The sequence below is a fragment of the Sminthopsis crassicaudata genome, chromosome 4 (genome assembly GCF_048593235.1).
Source record: "Sminthopsis crassicaudata isolate SCR6 chromosome 4, ASM4859323v1, whole genome shotgun sequence".
NCBI lineage: Eukaryota > Metazoa > Chordata > Mammalia > Dasyuromorphia > Dasyuridae > Sminthopsis > Sminthopsis crassicaudata.
The window spans coordinates 54,549,835-54,570,300 of record NC_133620.1 but is presented as its reverse complement, the minus strand read 5'-3'; the positions used below and the strand labels follow the sequence as shown (position 1 = coordinate 54,570,300).

Genomic DNA, 20,466 nt, shown 5'->3' with positions numbered 1-20,466 from the left:
GTTTATTAATTAATTTTATTAACATTAATTACTATTACCTATATACATCTGAAAATGATAATTTACATACACACAAAAAGTATTAATCATTTTGTCTACATGAGAAGTATGTTTATTTATTTATTCTACTGAATTTTATGAAAGATATGGAATCAGGGTAATAAAACTTTGCAGCCGTCAAAGAGGCACATAATTAAAGTTTGTTTTAATTGGAACACTATGATTTATGAGTCAAATCTGAATGAGAAATATATATAGATAAATGACAAACTGATCCGCAGTGGTACTTCATCTATCCCTTAACTAATATGTATCACTGCTTATTATGATGGAGATGATAAAAGAAATATCCCTAAAATAACATTAAGATAAGAACAATAAGAAGAGCCATACTGACACTTAAAAGCCAAAATGGCACAGAAAATGGAAGTTGGTCATCACTGACAATTCGAGTTCTCAAGGGCTTGATGATACGTTCTCTCTGAGTCAAAATGGCTTCCCTAGCTCCTGCCCATTTTCCAGGTCCCTGCAGGCGGTACTGGTACGGAGTACAAGGACCAAAGAAAATGTTTAAGGCCAGCTTGGGATCTGAGAAGAAGAGAGAAAGCACACTGGGCTTTACTCCTATTTCCAAGGCAATTTCATCCATGTACTCAATGTATTGAACTCGGCGTTCATCACGAAGGCTTAATACAAACCTGGAATCACAACATGAGAAATCCCAAGTTAGAATCTGACCTCTCTCTTTATGTCTTTGAGGGACTGTTTCCATTGTGTTGTGTGAAGCTCAGTGGGAAGATGAGAAAGAAACTGCTAGAAATTTATCTGATAATATTTGGCTTAAATACTCTTTTGTGATTATTATCCAGGACCATTTTCTCCATCAAAACTATTTGAAAAGTCATAGATAGTTTAACTCAGATGTTTAGGATGGTTTCTTTACATATTTCCAAAATTCATGCTCTTTAGAAGGCTTTGCTTCACTTTGCTTTGAAGTTGGTTGCCACTATTTAAGACCCTGGTATTTGGATATTAACCTCTGCCTCAGAGATCTACAAGGTCAGAGCCCCAGCCCTCTTTTTTCATAGCCTAATACTCTCTTCCTTGGCAAACACATTCTCTCATTTTCAGTTCCTATACAGACGAATCCCAAGCTTCTCTTTATAATTTTGACCTCTTTCTCAAGCTTCAGATCATATTCAGTACCATAGTCCTATTTAACTAGGGCACAATGTATAGAACAAAGTATAAGATAAGTAAAAAAGTTAGAATTAACCACACAGATGAAGATTTTTGAATGTCAATGAAATGAATGCAATGATTTTTTTCATTAGGCAACACCTTCTGCTTAACATATTTCAAACTGAACTGTCTCCCTAAATCTTATTCTTTCTAACTTTTCCATTGCTGCCAATGAATCCCACACATCATATATATTTCAAACCTTTGTGATACCTTTGATGTTTTTGTCTTCCTCTACTTCTACACCTCCACATCGTCAGTTTCTGTTGATTATCTTTGAAATATTTCTAGATACAATCCCTCCTGTACTTAATATTTTCTTAACTATCATCCTAGCAGGTGCCCTGCACACATAGTAATATAATTAAATACTTAATAAATGATTGTTAAGTCATTCAGCATCACCTTCATTGTGAAGTTTTTTGATTGCTAATGTGCTCATTCTGAGATTATATTGTATTTTACTAGTTTGCATTTATTTATATCTTCTATTTAAATTTACTTTGTTTATATTTATATATGTACTTAATGCCTTCTCAAATTATATTAGTTTTTATGAGAATAGAGATTATTTCATTTGTAGTAATTGTACTCTCAGTGTGCCAGTAGATGATGCAATGGGTAAAGTGCAAGCCTGAAGTCAAAAAGATTCATCTTCCTGAATTAAAATCTGGTCTCAGACTCTTATTAGCTGTATGACCCTGGGCAAGTCACTTAATCCTGTTTGCCTCCTTTTGCTCTTCTATAAAATGAGCTGGAGAAGGAAATGGCAAACTACTCTGGTATCTATGCCATGAAGAGTCAGGCACACAACCAAAAAACAACTGAACAATATCTGAACACTTAGCACAATGCCTGGCACATAACAAACACTTAATAAATGTAAATTGATGTATATGTCACTCTTTTGCTCAATACTTTTGTCCACTTTCTTTCTAGTGTTTTATAAAAAGAAGATTTAATTTCTTTAACTGGAATTCAGAAAACAATACAGCATCTTCCTACTTTTTTGATCATACATAAGTAGTTCATACTTAGCCTTACTTTTTGCATTTTGCTCTAGTCTAACAGGACTACTTATTGACTCCCACATATTTTGTTTCATTTCTACCTATGCGTTTGCTCATAAACACATTCCTGACATCTAAAATGCCATCTCTATACCCTCCCTTCGGCCTGTTGAAATTTGATCCATCTTTAATACCCAGATTAAATGCTACTTCTCAAATTCCTTCAGTCAGTAATACTATTTTCCTCATGAGATCATAGGATCCTGGATTTTGAGCCAAATGAATATCTAAAAGTTATCTAATCCATCCTTCTCATTTTAAAGATTTAATTCAATTTAAGAAATAATCATTGAACATCAACTATATACCAGTCACTGTATTAGGCATCAGGGAAAAAGACAAAACCAAACAATCCCAATTCTCAAGGCGCTTACATTTGATTGGATGGGAAACTGAGGTCTAGACTTGGCTAATTCATTTATCCACAGTTATACAAATAGTAAGTGGTAGGACTGGGTTATGAACCCAGACCCCTTGCATAAAATTCAATGTTCTTGAATAGAAGCTAATTTGTATTTTTCTTAGGTTTTTACTTATCATGGACCATTCTATATTAAAATTATTATTATTATTTTTTACAAATTTTACATTTTTTCCCCCTGTGTTTACTTTCCTTTTCTATACACAGAAGTCCTTTAGCTGATGTTTGCTCACTGGTCATTGTTGCTTACTCCTATAACCAAGAGAGAGATAAAAACAAAGGGGAATCTTCACTTCCCTAAAACCTTCAATTCCTCTGGGAAGTACTTAGATGAGATTAGTAACTGGTAGTTCTGACATAAAGAGACCCTCACTTAGAACATATAGGGGAATAGAACCCAGTACCACTATGGTCTTTGGCCATAAGGCTAAATTTCAGAGTTAGTCCCAAGTCTAAGAGAGAACTGCCTTCCACTGTTCTGTGTAACATCTATAGGAATCAATTGTTAACAAATATCACTGTTGACTAACCCTTAGTACTTTCCCAAAATAATCTACTTTCACTCACCCCATTAATAATGAATATTTCCTGAGTCTGCTCAGGTTTCTTCTAGGTCTTCTACTAATGCAGAAGGGTTCACTTAGCTCCTAGAGATGTGCTTCCTGTCCTTCAGGTATTAGCCAAGGGAGGTATAGGTCCTAGGATCCTTTGTAGAAGTTTCTATAAATACTGTACTCTAGCCACTTGAAACTATTTTCAGTTCTCCTTACTTTCCTGACTCCCAGGAATGTGTTTATGAGCAAACACACAGATAAAAACGAAGCAAAATATGTGGGAGTCAATAAGTAGTCCTGTTAGACTAGAGCAAAATGCAAAAAGTAAGGCTAAGTGTGAACTACATAAAAAAAGTGTCCTTCCTTGTATTTCACTTTGAACTCCTCTTATGATTTTATGCTCATTTTGATGTTTTGGTAATTCATATATGTGTTCTTACCATCCTTACAAATTTGTAACTTCAATAAGGCCCAAGTCTGATTAAAACATTGTATATCTACCAGCATGATGGGCTTTGAAATGATCCTGATGAAGATGATTGAAATTTATTCCTAATTATCTGTAATACATAATAGAAACAAAGTTTTTGAATAAGTATGGATCAGTGAAAAGAAGATGGACTCTAAAATCAGCTAACAAGAGATTTGAATCCTGCTTCTGACATTTATGGTCTCTGTGACTTTGGCCAAGTTTATTAATTAACCTGAGCCTCAATTTCCTCATCTAAAAAAATGAGAATGGTATTAGATGGCCTCTGAGGTCCTTCTGGATTTAGGTCATTCTATGACCTCTGGATATCAAGGGAAAGTATCGTAGATGACATAAATAGTATATATGCATATATATGTTTCCATATTATACTTGGTTTTACATATTTGTATGATTTGGTTGGTTCTGAATTTATTCCGACTGATTGGAAGATATTTGCTTTTCTCAATTCCAGAGGGATTGCTCTTTTGTTTGCCTTAATCCTTGACATAGATGGGACAATCTTTTGATCCTTATATTGTTTCTCTAATGCACCTAATTAATAAAACCAAATGTTGCCAAGGGGATTTGGTATATATTAAACATTTTATGGAAGTTAAATAATAGCGGTAATAAGTGTTTTCTAACATGGCCATCTGAAACTACACATTCAACATACAAACTAAAAATTGCTATCATTAATGATACTGTTAAAAACAGAAACAGATAGTCTTTTGTGCTCTTGTACAGGCAGCTTCTATGATTAAAAAAATGTAAAGGAAACCCAAAAGACAAACACATGATCTAAGCAGTAAATTGCCCTTTGCCAACATCAAATTCTTACCTATTTTTCAGATCATTTTTCATCCATTTGATTTCAGTCATCATGTCACTCACTGAAGGTAATTTGTTTAGCCCTAGGAAAGAATATTCAGAATGTGGTTAGGATTCTCTGGGAGAATCACTGAATGGAAGGAAGTAGTTTTAGGAGAAAATCATTACATCCACACTAGCTTTCTGTGAAATCAAATCCAAAGTCCCAAAGTAGAGGATCTCTAAGAATGGCTTGTTGGGATATATAACCTATATCAAATTTCTTGCTTTCTCAATGAGGGTGGAGGGGAAAAATGAGGGACTTTTGAAATAAAAAATGACTGTTAAATTGTTTGTACATGTAAATGAAGAATTAAAAAAAAAAAAGAATGATGTGCCTGATTTCCTTTCATTGTTAAGATAAGTTATCTTCTTTATAACATTAGATATTTTTTAAATGCATTCTGTGATCTGCATGGGCTTCTCTGAATAATTCCACCTCCCAATCTTCTAATGCAGCATTTCTACTTTGAATTCATGAACTGCACATATAAAAGAATACAGTCATTGATAAAAATGTAATTATTTTTTCAGCCAGTGCCTTTGTCTTCCTAAGGCACAAAATAATGACAAATGTACTGGCATTTCAATCTCTGTTATCAAGAAGGACAAGTGGATCTTGTGATAACAAAACAGTAAAACTGGAAATAATATGGGTGCCTATTGATTGATGAATGGCTGGACCAATTATTCTGTATGAGTGTAAAGCTACACCCTTCATTATCACATCATAAGAGTAGAGAAATGTGAAGAATTCAAAGGAAGTCAAGAAAACTTATATGTATAGATATGAAGAGAAAAGGCAGAATTATGAAAATATTATTCATAATAGATCCAATAACATAAAGGAAAATCAATCACACTAAAAGACATCAGAATTTAGATTTACTGCCAGTTGAAGTCTTCTTCTCTTCTGATAGAGAAGCAGTGGATTATGAATATGTGATACATCATCTACTGTCAGATAGCTCCTATGTCATTTAGTTTGGCTTAAATATTTCTGTTTTGTCAGAAGAGTACATCTTTGTATCTTCAGATCTGTGCTATCTGATTGAATGCCTCTTAGTGACTGGGTCCATCTCTCAGTTTTAATAGTTCCTACTGCCGTTTTCATACTATCCCCCACTCCACACTTCAGCCTTATTTTCTTTCCCTCTTATCCTCTCTGCTTTATTTTCCACTTGCTTTTTAAAAAACGTTTTATTCTTAAAAAAACCCCCAATAATATATCTTCTTAATAACCTTCCCTTGTAACAATGACTCAAGCAGATGCTTAAAACAAAGGAGTGTTGTGACTGTTAAGATCCAGGAGAGACTAAATTTATTCATCATAATTTAGGCAGTTCCTATTTCCTTTATAAAACAATGCACACACTACAAGTTTCCATTAAGAAAAACTAAATGCATTTTCTCCTGGGTATTAAAAATATATTTCACAAATATGCACAAATATGATTGCTGTGCTAGGACAGCCCTCTGTTTTCCAGTAAGTATTAAGAAATTACTTGTTGACTGCTTTCTTACAGAATCAGAGATTTGGAGTTGAAAGGAACTTAAGTTACCATCAAGTCCACTCTCTTCATTGCCCAGATCAAGTCATATTGGTAAAATTTTGCACGTTACATAGTAGGTGCTTAATAGTTAACATACTGTTTGAGCTGTCATGGAACAATTAGGTGGTGCAGTAGATGTAATGTTAGGCCTGAAGTCAGGAAGATTCATCTTTCTGAATTCAAATCTTGCCTCAGACACTGTATGATCCTGTATAGGTCACTTAAGCCCATTTGCTTTAGTTTCCTCCTCTGTAAAGAGAGCTGTAGAAGGAAATAGCAAGCTATTCCAGTATTTCTGCCAAGAAAATCCCAAATGGAGTCAAGAAGAGTTAAACAACTGAAAACCAACAAAGAATTGAACTGTTTTTCTATTAGCAAATTTTGGAACAACATCATGGAAATTATTTCAGAAGTACAGAGAAACATAAATGTCTATCATTTTCCCTTGTCACTTTATTCTGGACCTAAATCCTGCCCCCCAAACCCTTCCTGCTCAGCTATGCTAAGCTTCATGTTGACATTTTTCCTAGCAGTAGAATTTAGCTTTAGTCATAGGCTATGATTTATAAATGTGTTTGGTGAGGGACCCGGAGCATGTCTTTTTCAAACCTGCTCATGTATCCATGGCAGACTCTTGGCAAAGATTAGCATTTGTTGTCCCTCCCAGCTTCCGTTTCACAAATCTTTTTATCTCTACTGGCACTCCAGCTTCTTCGGACATCTTCTTTGTGTTTTGTCTCCATAGAATCTTGTTCTTAACTTTGAAGAGATCTAGCAAACTCACCTCTGCTATAATTCTGGCTAATAATATTACTTCTCCCAGGAATATTTTCATTCAAATAGGGAAACCTAGAAAATGTATTTAAAACAAACAAAAAACCCCCCAACTCCTTAAAGGAGTAGATCTCTGATGACAGAATTTGGAGTATTGTTACAGGTCAATGGGCATACTTGGGATTAGATACGAAATCTGATAGATTTTCCTATAAAATCGATGCTCAAAGAATATCACCATTAACTTATCTTTTTATTTTTTCCTGAGGCAATTGGGGTTAAGTGACATAGCTAGGAAGTGTTCAGTATCTGAAGCCACATTTGAACTCAGGTCCTCCTGAACTTCAGGGCCGGTGCTCTATTCACTGCTCTATTCACCTAGCTGCCCCTAACTTAATTTTTTTTTGTGTTAAATCTAGTCCCTCACATACCTTTGAACACACGTGTGGCCCATCGACTTTGCATTTCTGATGTTGGAATAGTAGCACCTACTGGCTGGATTATACCAATGAATGCTAGTGTTGGTTTTTCCAGTTGAGGAGGGAAGACATATTTAAATAGAGACTGCTGGTTATCTAAGACTGCTGAATCATTATCCAGGAAAGGAAAGGAGAAAGTATATCCAGTGGCAAAGATAACAACATCAATGCTTTCTTTGGTACCATCCTCAAAGATGACAGTTGTTTCAGTGAATTCTTTCACATTTGCTTTTACCAACAGTCTTCCAGCAATTATGTGGCTAGGCAAATCATCACTGAAAGTAGGTTGATGATTTAGAAATCTGAAAGATAAAAACAAGCTGTAAAGGCATGAATTTAAACCTCCTTTGGAAATATTAGCAATGTGATGTTAATACTATCTCGTTCTGAGTACCTGCTATAATTAGAACAGATTCACAAGGATTGCTTTTTAATGTGTTGGGAATTGGCATAGAGATCAGAAATAGTAGCTGACTTGGTATTAGAAATTCATTTCTTTAAGTTATTAGAGAAAAGAAAACTAAAGATACTTTTCTTCAAATACAGAGTGTCCCTTATATTTGGAGGGTTATCTGGAAGATAGGTTAGTTTTGTCCTGATATGAGAGGCAGGATCAAGAACAATGGAGGGGAAAATACAAAGAAACAAATTTCTAAAACATTCCTAACAGAGCTGTCCACAAGTAGGATGGAATAACTAGGAAGGTATGAAAGGAGTTAGTTCCCTCCCCTGAATGTAGAATAGACTACTCAACCATTTGTCAAATATATTGTAGGGGAAAAGGGATATTCTTCAGTATAGATTTAACCAAAGGGCCCTCTAGGATTTCACCATTCCCTTGATCTGTACATTTAATAACCTATCAGATATAAATGAAGTTAGTTTGACATAATTTGTTCTTGGTGTTCTTTGCATTCATGGCATTTTCTCCCTAGATGTTCAGTAACCATTTTTTTTTTTTGCCAGGAATTGAAATGAGGATCATTGGACTGAAACTTTAAAATGCTATATCATTTTTTGACAGTCAGAACAATAGCATCTCTCCTGTTCTCTATGATCTTTCAAATATCACTGATTAGAAGAGGAAGAGATGGGGAAAGGTTCCTGTTCAGTTCTTTTTACTTGTGTCTGACTCTTCATGACTCCATTTGGGTTTTGTTGGGGCAAAGATGCTGGAGGAGTTTACCATTTCCTTCTCCAGATCATTTTACAGATAGGAAATTGAACCAAACAGGGCTAAGTGACTTGCCCAGAGTCATACAGCCAGTAAGTGTATAAGGATGGATTTGAACTCAGGAAGAGAAGATTTAGCACTTCTCATTTCCAGTCCAGCCCTACCTAGCTGCCATTGAGGGAAAAGGAATGAGGAGAAATAAGTACTATTATGCTCCAGTCACTCTGCTAAGTGTTTCACAAATATGATCTCATTTGATTTTGACAGTAATGCTATGAGTAGAGGTAGCTATTATTGAGCCTCATTTTATATAAAAGGAATTGAAGTAGACAGGGATTGTGACGTACCCATGAAGATAGTAAACATCTCAAATTCAAATCTTTCTGATCCAGTGCTCTATTTACTTCTCCATTGCTTCAGAAAGAACATCAATCACTTCTTTCAATAGTCTTGGATGTTCTTGGCTGTTAGCTCTTCTTTTAATCATTTCCTGCTTATCCTGAATTTCTATTATTAGGCATTTTTGTCTTATCCTTTCTCTCCCTGACATAATTCTCTTTGGAAGAAAAAAAATGGAGGCAAAATGATTTTTTTTATGATGCCAAATCTCGCGTGTTTACCATAACAGAAAGAGAGATTGTGGTGTTCATTTCACACAATATCATGAATTGTAACTAAGATGGAGAAGCCAGAGTGGACACTTTCTAAAAAAGAGGCAATGAGGCTTACTTTCATTGGCAGTTTGGGAAGCTTCATCTCTACATCTCATATGCTTGCTGTTTACTAGTCTATGTTTCTATTGGAGGGTAAAAGAAAATGCGGCTTGAGAAGAAAGAAAGATCATCATGGCACAGATTGGGTACTAGACTTGGAGTGAAGAAGACCTGAGTTCAAATCTTGTCATTGACACTTATTAGTGTGTGACCCTGGACAAGGCATTTAATTTTTTTTTTTTTTTTTAGAACTTCAGAGTTCTCATCTATAAAAAGGAGCTGGACTAGATGAACTAACAAGTCCCTTTCACCTCTCAATCTATGATCCTGGGTCATACACTATGAGGACAGAGTGGGGAAAAGACTTCTCCCCTCCTGGATTTATGGGAGTTGGGTCTTAACTATCTACTAACCATTTCTGAGTTTGTTAACAGACTTGTCAGAGGAAATTACATTTATTGAAATTCCAAAAGAATACCTATGAAGAGGCTGCAGACCATACATGGCATGGTCAAATCTTGTGTTTAATTTGTCTTCTGCCAATTTGTTGATAATAGAGTTGGTTAGACATTTTCTGATGATAGTCTTAAAGCGTGTGAAGAGTACAGTATCCATTGGATTCCCATTATCCCAAACACGGTACCAGATCCAAGATCCTCGTCGTGTGCTGAGGAATACCTGGAAGAAAGAAAAGGTCAAAAAGTATTCTCTTATAAAATAAGCCTACCTCAATGCACCATCTACATTGAACTGAGACCAAGACACATGCCTTGTTTCATTTATTCTTATTGACCCTGACGTGCAGTCATCAGTTGTGTCTTACTCTTCATGATCCTATTTTGGGTTTTCTTGGCAAAGATACTGGAAGTTTTCTAGCTCATTTTACAATTGAGGAAACTGAGGAAAATAGCATGAAGTGACTTGTCCAGGATCATACAGCTAGTTAAGTATCTGAGGCCAGATTTGAACTCAGGAAGAAGTCTCTAACTTTAAGTCCAACACTCTATTGTGTCACATAGACCTGAAATGCAGCCATTGATATATTCAAAAAGTATTTATGCAGTGCCTGCTATGTGCCAGGCACTGTTTTAGGCAGTGGAGATACAAAGAGGTATGAAAATGATGTCTCTGCTTATTATCAAGTCCCCTATACGAAATGTAAAAGCCAAAACTCATGGAAGTAAAGGTCAAATAAATGATTGGTGGGAGAATCCTGGTCTACAGAATGCTGGCCTAGGGATTCTTCTACCCCAGTGGAATCAACATCTCTTACTTTAAATGTGCTAGGCAGTGTTGCTGAGAAGTAATGTTAGAACAAGATGTATGTGTGTATGTGTGTGTGTATACGTGTACATGAATTAAAGTCTTTCTCTTTCCTTCCTTCCTTCCTTCCTTCCTTCCTTCTTTCCTTCCTTCCTTCTTTCCTTCCTTCCTTCCTTCTTTCCTTCCTTCCTTCTTTCCTTCCTTCCTTCCTTCTTCCCTTCCTTCTTTCCTTCCTTCCTTCTTTCCTTCCTTCCTTCTTTCCTTCCTTCCTTCCTTCTTTCCTTCCTTCCTTCTTTCCTTCCTTCCTTCCTTCTTCCCTTCCTTCTTTCCTTCCTTCCTTCCTTCTTCCTTTCCTTCCTTCCTTCTTCCTTCCTTCATCTTCCTTCCTTCCTTCCTTCCTTCCTTCCTTCCTTCCTTCCTTCCTTCCTTCCTTCCTTCCTTCCTTCCTTCTTCCCTTCCTTCTTTCCTTCCTTCCTTCCTTCTTCCCTTCCTTCCTTCCTTCCTTCCTTCCTTCTTCCTTCCTTCCTTCCTTCCTTCCTTCCTTCCTTCCTTCCTTCCTTCCTTCCTTCCTTCCTTCCTTCCTTCCTTCCTTCCTTCCTTCCTTCCTTCCTTCCTTCCTTCCTTCCTTCCTTCCTTCCTTCCTTCCTTCCTTCCTTCCTCCATTCCTGACATTTAACCCAGGAAGCCACGAAAATATAATGTTACTTGAAGAAAATTTGTTACCTGGAAGTCAGTAGAAGCTTAACTATGGGTGTTATTAATTTGAAAATCCTACCATATTGGTCGTTAAATTTTATATTGTACAATCCCTGGGGTGATCTTGGGAGTTTGAGACTGATTCTTTCAAAGAAAGAATATCCTTTCTGCTCAGAGAACTGTTTTCTTACAATTACAGCACTTCTAGCTTATTGCTGCAACTCTGTGCTATAGATTTATAGATCCATTTCTTAGAATTCTCTCCCTCTATCTCTCTGCCTTTGTTTCCTTCCTCCTTGCTTTCTTTCAAGATCCAGCTAAAGCACTGCATTTTATATGAAACCTTTCCTGATTTCCCAGGCATTAGGGTCTCACCCCATGTTACCCAGAATTTATTCTGACTATACTTTTATGTGTAGATGCTTTCTCCTCTGGTGAGAATGCAAACTCTTTGACAGCAGAGACTGTTTCATTTTTAGAGTTTTGTATCTCTAGCACTACTACAGTGCTTGGCACATATTAGATACTTCATAAATACGTCTTTATTGATTTGAGGTTTAATTTTTGTCATCATGGCTCATAAAGTTAAATAACTTTTGGAAATTCTTACTAGGCTGAGGATGCTTCAAAAGAGCAATCGACTTGGATTAATAAAGACCTGTATTCAAATCCTACCTCAGATATTGAGAGCATGATTGAATGAATCACGAGAGCTCTGATCTCAGTCACTTTTCAAGTTTCTTCCACAGTTTTCTTCTATCTCTAAATCTCTGATCCTATGATATTCAACTGGGAATTAGTGAAAATTAGTTTGACTAACACAGTCCCAATTGCCATAAGACATAGATTCTAAGGCTTAAATGACCTAGACACTAGATATTACTCCCCTCTCCCTTTTGTTTTGCTGTGGCACAGAGTTAATTTTCCTGCATTGTTGCCCCTTCTTCATAATTCTTTATTTAGAGAATACTGCAATTTAAGGGTTCCAGACTACTCCATTGCCATGCCTCTTAAATGGTAAAGTAGTCTTTTATATTATTATATTCTATTGCCAGTTATTTGTTTAGAACTTTTTATAATTTTGAGTTCCACAGGATTAGAGTGTGCTTCCCACTGGGCCTAAGCCTCTGGCTTATCCATAGAGCTAAGGACAGTTTGTGATGCCCCCTTATGCTTTTCACCACTCATATATATTCTCCTCCTGTTGGATGACTATAATCCCTATGTGGCAATGATACTTTTGGGGAGCTCATAGAGTTCAATAACTTTTGGAAATTCTTACTAGGCTGAGGATGCTTCAAAAGAGCAATTGACTTGGATTAATAAAGACCTGTATTCAAATTCTACCTCAGGATTTAACCTGAACCAAATTAATAAACTCACACCAATCTAGCCTTGTGGCCTCTTTCTTTACTTTAGTTTCAGCAGAAAAGCACACCTTAAAGGCTGATATTGCACACCTTGAGGCTGATATTACTTTGGTCAGTGATAAACTTCTTGTTGGTACAAATATGGTGTGAAGAAAGAGTTGGGTGAAGTGTTTAAAGATGGACAGTCAGCGGCCTATGTTCAGGTAGCATTTCAAAGCATTGGCTAAAAAGTCTAATTCAAAAGGCAATGCATGTATCTTGTATGCAGGATTAATAACAGAATAATAAAGACAAACCTGTTGAGCTACACGACTGAGCTCACTGGACACATCTGCTCCAGTATTTCCAAGACCAATCACAAGGACTCTCTTCCCCTTAAATTTCTCTGGATTCTTGTACTCATGACTATGGAAATAGGAGCCTGTGAATTTCTTGATGCCTTGAAGTAAAGATCAAAGATTTAGTACAACCCTGGGCATAAATGGCAGGGAAAAAGATGGACTTTTATAACTGCTTTGAAACTTTTTGGGTAAATTTTTTTTGGCAAATATCTTAACATTTCCTAGCTGTGTGGCCCTGAGCAAGTCAATTAACCCTAATTGCCTCAGCAAAAAATTACTGTTGAATATATCTACCCAGGAAAAAGAACATTATACAGTGCAACAATAAGGGACATTTATTCAGTGCTCAGTATGTGGAAAAAACTATCAGGTGAGGGAAAGGAAATTAGATAAATGCTCAGATAATTCTTGCTATGAAGGAAATCCATCTTTGTGACTTTTGTGAAAGTAGTTTCAGTAGAATATGGGGCAAGAGGCCATATTGTAGCAGGCTTAGTTAACTAAATCAGTGATAGAGAAATGGGGGCAGAGACAAAGTATGGAGGATTCTTTGTAGGAATTTAGTATTGCAAAGGAGAAAAGATAGACAATGATCTCTTGAAAGTCTGATGATATCATAGGTTTATTTATTTATTTGCTGAGGCAATTGGGGTTAAGTGACTTGCCCAGGGTCACAGAGCTAGGAAGTGTTAAGTGTCTGAAGCCAGATTTGAACTTAGGTCCTCCTGACTTCAAGGGCTTGTGCTCTAAGGTTTATTTTTTAAGAGTAGCATGGGGGTAGAGTTGACAAGAGAGTTTTTTGATCAATTCTATTATAGTTCAGGGAGTAAGCCTTTGGGAATTTGGTGGAATTTTCCTGTAGGGAATATGAGCTATGTTCATTGACAACCAAATGGAGAGGATTAAAGGCATCTCTTGGATAATGGGGATGATTTGGTTGGCTCAGGCTCCTTATTCCTCCCTTCTTCAACAAAAAAGGGGATTTAACCCCCTTCAAAAGAGTTTGACTTTGACTTTTGAGAAAATTCCAGAGGGGATTTTAAAAGAGAACAATTAACAAAGATGAGGTAATTGCAAAGAGTTAGGTTGTCTTTATCAAGAAAAGTTTTTTCTTCCTTTAATTTCTTGCTGATCTCTGTATAAGCTGTACTTTGTATTGCTGCCAGAGTAATCTACCTTAAGTAAGTATCTTATCAAATCAGTGCAGAGGGGATTGGTTATTCTCACCAACAGCAGCCAGACTACTACCCTATCAATAGATAGACCAGCCTGTGTAAAAGCAGTAGGGCACCCTGCAGGGGCGGCGGAAGCTTGTACAGAGGAGTCAGGCTATCACTACTGTCTAGATCACAACCTTCCCTGTGCCTGGAAAGAGATAGCCTAGAACCATAATAAACTCAGAGGCCATAGGAGTAGCAGTGACCTCAAGATCATCAGTTCTGCTTCCAATTCAATCCTGTAGAGCCGATCTTCTGAAGCAACACTTGTAGAAAAAAGGCCAACCATCTCTATAATTGCTAACTAATTACCATATAAAGAGCAGGCAAATCAACCTAACTACATAATAGGACATATTGAAGGAGAGTCAGTAGGTGTCAAGTATATCAGGCCCTAGCTACCACCTCAACAGCCACATCCACTGAAAATCAGATGGAGACAGCTTAGGGCCATGAGCACATGGGCCTTTCTCTAGGACTGTTACTTTTACTTCCAGTTGGGGACCCCATACCCATAATTGAGGGGAAAATCACTATGTAGAGAGACTCCTTTCTATCTATTTTATGTCAATTTATTGATGGGTAAATATGCCCAATAGCTCTGGAGGAAGGAGGACTCTCTCCCTTACCTCCCCTCTTTACTCCCATCTAGCCCAGCCCTTGAAGCCATCATCTTGGTAAATATTTCTTATAGAGATACAACCTGGGAACCGTTACTGAGGTGGGATGGCATAATATGTTAAATCCCAAAGAGGAATAAGCCAAAGAGATTTTTTAAAACAATAGAGTGGAGATAATTTTGGGGGAACCCATAGGTTTTAAAAATACCATAAAAACAAAAGCCACTTATTTCTCCCCAACTGTATATTATTTAAAATTTTTCTCTTGAAGGATGAAGATTCTTCCCATCTGATAACATACCTGGAAAGCACTCCAGTGGCAAATGAGGGTCACTATAATGACCACTGCAAATCATGATTCCATCGAAGATATACGTTTTCTGTTTCCCATCAGCCTCTACCACCACATTCCACTGGCCAGTGGAAGGGAAATCAGAACATTTTTTTACACTGCTCACTTTTGACTGAAAACAAAGGTCAAAGACAGTCACTTCTGTCCAGAAGTACAGACCCCAAAGAACATATTATTTCATAGCTCTTGTCCCCTGACAATCTCATGTCTCTTTCAGGCTCAGAAGAAGATCATTAAAGAGCTCATTTGTAGGAGAACTTTGCAATTGCCATCATGGCAAGAAAGTGAGGATACCCCAGACCCAAAAAGTGCCTAGCTCATTACTCTCCCTGGTCTACCATTTAGGTAACAGGACAGAATTAATATTCAAGTTTCCAAGTCTAAAGTAAACTAACTGGTAGAGTGCATAGAATACCGAACTTGGAAAATTTGAGTTCAAATCCATCTCAGATATATGCTAAGCTTTGGGTATGTAACAACTTCTGTCAGTCTCGATTTTCTCATCTATAAAATGAAGGTAATAATAACACCTACATCCTAATGTTATGAGTATCAAATGAGATATTATATGTAAAGTACTTTGTAAACCTTACAGGATTATATTTTTGTGATTGTTATTTAATAATATTTGACTCTTCATGACTCCATTTGGGGTTTTCTTGGCAAAGATACTGGAATAGTTTATTTCTTTTTCTAGTTCATTTTACAGATGAAGAATTTGAGGCAGGCAGGATTAAGTGACTGCTCCAAAGTCACACAGCTAGTAAGTATTTGAAATCAGATTTGAATTTAGGAAGATGGATCTTCTTGAGTCTAATCCTGAAATTTTATCTACTCTGCTACCTCCCTGCCCCTCAAAGTGGTATATAACTGCTACTATACTGTATAGGGACAGTATGTTTTCTATGAAAGTTTTTTAGGAAAATTAACATAGTTTCACCATTTTATGGAAGTTGTGATGATTTCCATACGGACTTAAACTGTGTCACATGGATTTCTACCATGAATAGCCAGCATATAATATTATTGCTCTTCCTTTACTTACCAAAAAATGAATATATTTCAGGAGATCAAAATGTTTGGCAAACATTCTAACATAATCCATCATTTTGGAATTGTGCAAAAAGTTGGGATAATGATCAGGAAATGGATAATCACTATAGGATGTCATCTCCTTAGAGCTGTTACTGGTCACAGATTGGTAGATACTAGGCTTTCCAGTTTCTGATTTTTCCTGTGGGAAACAAAAGCATTTTCAATGTTTTTGAAGAAAATGTGATCATGGAGCATGAAGAAAACTCCTAATTATGATAAAGATTACTTTCTGGATATATTACTTTCCTCACTTCACTAATATAAGAGTTATATCATCTGTGAACCTCAATCTCTCTCTCTCTCTCTCTCTCTCTCTCTCTCTCTCTCTCTCTCTCTCTCTCTCTCTCTCTCTCTCTCTTGTTTCAGTCTCAGTCTCTGTCTCTCTTTCATTTAAGATCATTTGAGGCCTAACATTATTGCATTCATATTTTCTTTCTAGCCTCAGTTTACCTCTTTTACTCCCTTTCCTGTGCTCTATGTTCCAGCATAGTAATGTAGGTTACTACATTACTAGTTGTGAACCTAAATGTTATTTCCTAGATATGTGCATTTACCCTTCAGGTGTTTACCTGAGACATATTCTCTTCTGATCTCTAATTTTCAGAATCTTTCTCTTCCTTTAAAGTTAAGGACAAATAATTGAAAAAATTATTCAAAAAATTTGTTCAACTAATTTGAGGTTTGAGTCCCATTTGCCTGGTATTGGGAAATATACCATTGGGAGTAAGAAGCTTTGACATTTGCTATCTCATTTGACCTTTACAATATAAATTAATGAGATAGATACTATTATTTTATACATTTTATAGATGAGAAAACTAAGACTTAAAGAGAATAAATGCCTTACTTAGGTTCATACATCTGTGGCAGGATTTGAACTCAGGTCTTCTATATAACATCAAGTTATCTTCAGCTGTGGCTCTTAACCTGCTCAAGAGCAAAGTATGATTGGATTTTTGTTTCTGGGGTCATTTCTATGTCCTTAGAGAAGTTCTTTGCCATATGGCTCTAAGAATGGGGCTAGATAACTCTAAGGATCTGTTGCCCCTGGCATTGATATGACTGAAGAGTTCAGGCTCTTTCTAGCATATGTTTAATGGGAGAGTTCACTATAATTTAAAGGGGGGGCAGAAATAACAAAGTTTATGTTTCAAGAGGCTATTTAGCATTTTTTTGTATCAGCAATGGACCCCTACCTTGTAAATCTCAGCTGGAATAGAATAATTACCAGGTGCTTTGCCACACAAAAATAGTCTAATGGCATTCAAAACTTCTTCAGTTGGAACTTCAGCTGGGAAGTGATTGATGTCAATTTGAGATAAATGGTCAGTGGCTTCAGGCTTCCAATATTAATGAATATTGAGAACACTAAAGAAGTAAGGTTTAGCCTATCTTCCTTGGATCATGTTCTTATCACTAATCAATATGGCTCCATCAGCACTGAGTAGTTGAGCACTACAGGTGTTTGGCCCATAAATAGTGCATCATAAAATGCTTCATATTGTTAGGATCAGCAAAAAACTGAATTTCATCAGTCTTCTTAACAAACCAAGAATCCTGCATCTCTCTTTCAATTGTACTTTACTTTTGATGGAATCTTATGTTACTTATTTTTTTTTAGATATAGATGAATTATCTTGATAGTACAACCTGTGGAGTTTTCACTTTTCATTTAGCAGCTTCTGAATTTCTCATGATTTTTTTTTTGTCAAATCAGTCTTCTAATATTTCCCCAATACATATTTTCTGCTTTATTCTACCTGTTGTATTCATTATTTCCTGAATTTTCCTCATCTGTAAAATTAGAGGGTTTGACTAAATGGTTTTTGGAATCCTTCCAAATTCTACCATTATAATTCTTTTTTTAATTGTTTTTTTAAATTTTATAATTATAAATTTTTTTTGACAGTATATATGCATGAGTAATTTTTTTATACCATTATCCCTTGTATTCATTTTTTCAAATTATCCCCTCCCTCCCTCCACTCCCTCCCCTAGATGACAGGCAATCCCATACATTTTACATGTGTTACAGTATAACCTAGATACAATATATGTGTGTAAATCCAATTTTCTTGTTGCACGTTAAGTATTAGATTCCGAAGGTATAAGTAACCTGGGTAGATAGACAGTAGTACTAATATTTTACATTCACTTCCCAGTGTTCCTTCTCTGGGTGTAGTTGTTTCTGTCCATCATTGATCAACTGGAAGTGAGTTGGATCTTCTTTATGTTGAAGATATCCACTTCTATCAGAATACATCTTCATACAGTATTGTTGTTGAAGTGTACAGCGATCTTCTGGTTCTGTTCATTTCACTCAGCATCAGTTGATGTAAGTCTCTCCAAGCCTCTCTGTATTCGTCCTGCTGGTCATTTCTTACAGAGCAATAATATTCCATAACCTTCATATATCATAATTTACCCAACCATTCTCCAGTTGATTGGCATCCATTCATCTTCCAGTTTCTAGCCACTACAAAAAGAGCTGCCACAAACATTTTGGCACATACAGGTCCCTTTCCCCTCTTTAGTATTTCTTTGGGATATAAGCCCAATAGTAGCACTGCTGGATCAAAGGGTATGCACAGTTTGATAACTTTTTGGGCATAGTTCCAAATTGCTCTCCAGAATGGCCGGATTCTTTCACAGCTCCACCAACAATGTATTAGTGTCCCAGTTTTCCCACATCCCCTCCAACATTCATCATTATTTGTTCCTGTCATCTTAGCCAATCTGACAGGTGTGTAGTGGTATCTCAGAGTTGTCTTAAGTTGCATTTCTCTGATCAATAGTGATTTGGAACACTCTTTCATATGAGTGGATATAATTTCAATTTCATCATCTGAGAATTGTCTGTTCATATCCTTTGACCATTTATCAATTGGAGAATACCATTAAAATTCTATATCACTTCAGCTTAGCCTTAAAGGAAAAGAAAGAATCTGAGAGTCAGATCAGGTGGAAGTGCATTTTAAGTATAGTGTAAATGTATGTGGGTAGGAAATAACATTTAGAGCCACAGATAGTGTAGCCAATATAGATTGGCTAAAATAGAATGTGAGAAAAGTAATAAGATGAGATAAGACTAGAAAGGAGATCTGAGATAAGATTGGAAATGAGATCTGGATCTAAATGGTTTTAGGTTTAAGTTTTAATTTTAGTTTAAGAGGTCTTAAACTCCTTTTTTGGGAAATATTTTGGGATTTGATACAAACACATATATAGATATATAAAGATGCATACATGTATTCCTTTTACTTTGGTAGTTTCCCTCAGCAACACTGAATGGTATGTTTTAAGTAAGAGGTATTGATATTGTTATGGTAAAATGATGCCTGGGCTAGATCCCGAATCTTTGGGAGACCAGGCTTCTGCCAATTATTACTATGATCTTTATCAACTTGGGTCTTTATTTCCACATTTTGTACAGTGGATATGACAATAAGCTATGACTTCATTTGTATTTTTGTTTAGCCTCAGTATATGGTGCAGACACTGAATAAATATTTTCTTAATATATTAATTGTTGCCTTTTAGGACCATTAGGATCCAATTTTATAAAGCATATGACAGTACTCTGAAAAAAAATCTAAAAATCATGCAGATAAAAGACATTGTGTACCAATGGAGTAAATCTCTAACATAATTACAATTAAATTTCAGTTTCCTTGATATAGGAAAAAAATCATCATACAACCAAGGTAATTAGGTTTTAGGAGAAAAATGTGACTTACTTCATATCTCCAGACTCCTCCAATGTCAAAGCTTTCTTCAAAGCAAGTGGGTTCCAGTCCTTCTTCTAGACAGCTCTTAATAGCACCTAATCCACTCACTCCAGCTCCAATGATGGCAATTTTTTTCACTGTCATGGTCTCTTATAATAAGATGATTACTAAAGATGTTTTTCACATCTTCCCTTGGAGTAAAATAAGAAAGTCTTTATTCCTAAGGATTCTGTTCTTCTAAGTCCTCTGTAATGTCATAATTTCTTAAAATTTCCAAGTTTTTAAAAACACTTATGTTACTAATTTAACATACCAAATTATTATCAAGAGCAAGAAGGGGAAGAACAAAACCAAATGAGCATATAAATAGATGCAGTAATATGCAGAATGTGAAATAAATCTGTGCAAATCATCAAAATTTCTGTATATTGCCAACAAAATTCAGCAGGAAGACATAGAAAG

General features: G+C 36.0%; 1 protein-coding gene across 1 annotated transcript; it reads right to left on the bottom strand.

Annotated features, from left to right (window-relative positions):
• Positions 1–281: 281 nt before the first annotated feature.
• Positions 282–20,148, bottom strand: LOC141540536 (flavin-containing monooxygenase 5-like). Its single transcript, XM_074264628.1, has 8 exons — positions 20,014–20,148; positions 16,227–16,415; positions 15,131–15,293; positions 12,948–13,090; positions 9,801–10,000; positions 7,388–7,737; positions 4,601–4,673; positions 282–698 (listed from the first exon to the last, which is right to left on the bottom strand). Exons 1-8 carry the CDS (start codon positions 20,146–20,148, stop codon positions 353–355), a joined length of 1,599 nt encoding a protein of 532 aa, XP_074120729.1. The 3' UTR covers positions 282–352.
• Positions 20,149–20,466: the final 318 nt, after the last annotated feature.

Excerpts from the sequence above, each read along its gene's own strand:
- LOC141540536 (XM_074264628.1), bottom strand. The coding sequence starts at position 20,148 with ATGACAGTGAAAAAAATTGCCATCATTGGAGCTGGAGTGAGTGGATTA. Across the intron at positions 7,738-9,800 it reads GGTCTGCAGCCTCTTCATAG|ATTTCTAAATCATCAACCTA; the intron begins GTATTCTTTTGG and ends TTTATCTTTCAG. Across the intron at positions 699-4,600 it reads AAAAATGATCTGAAAAATAG|GTTTGTATTAAGCCTTCGTG; the intron begins GTAAGAATTTGA and ends TTGTGATTCCAG.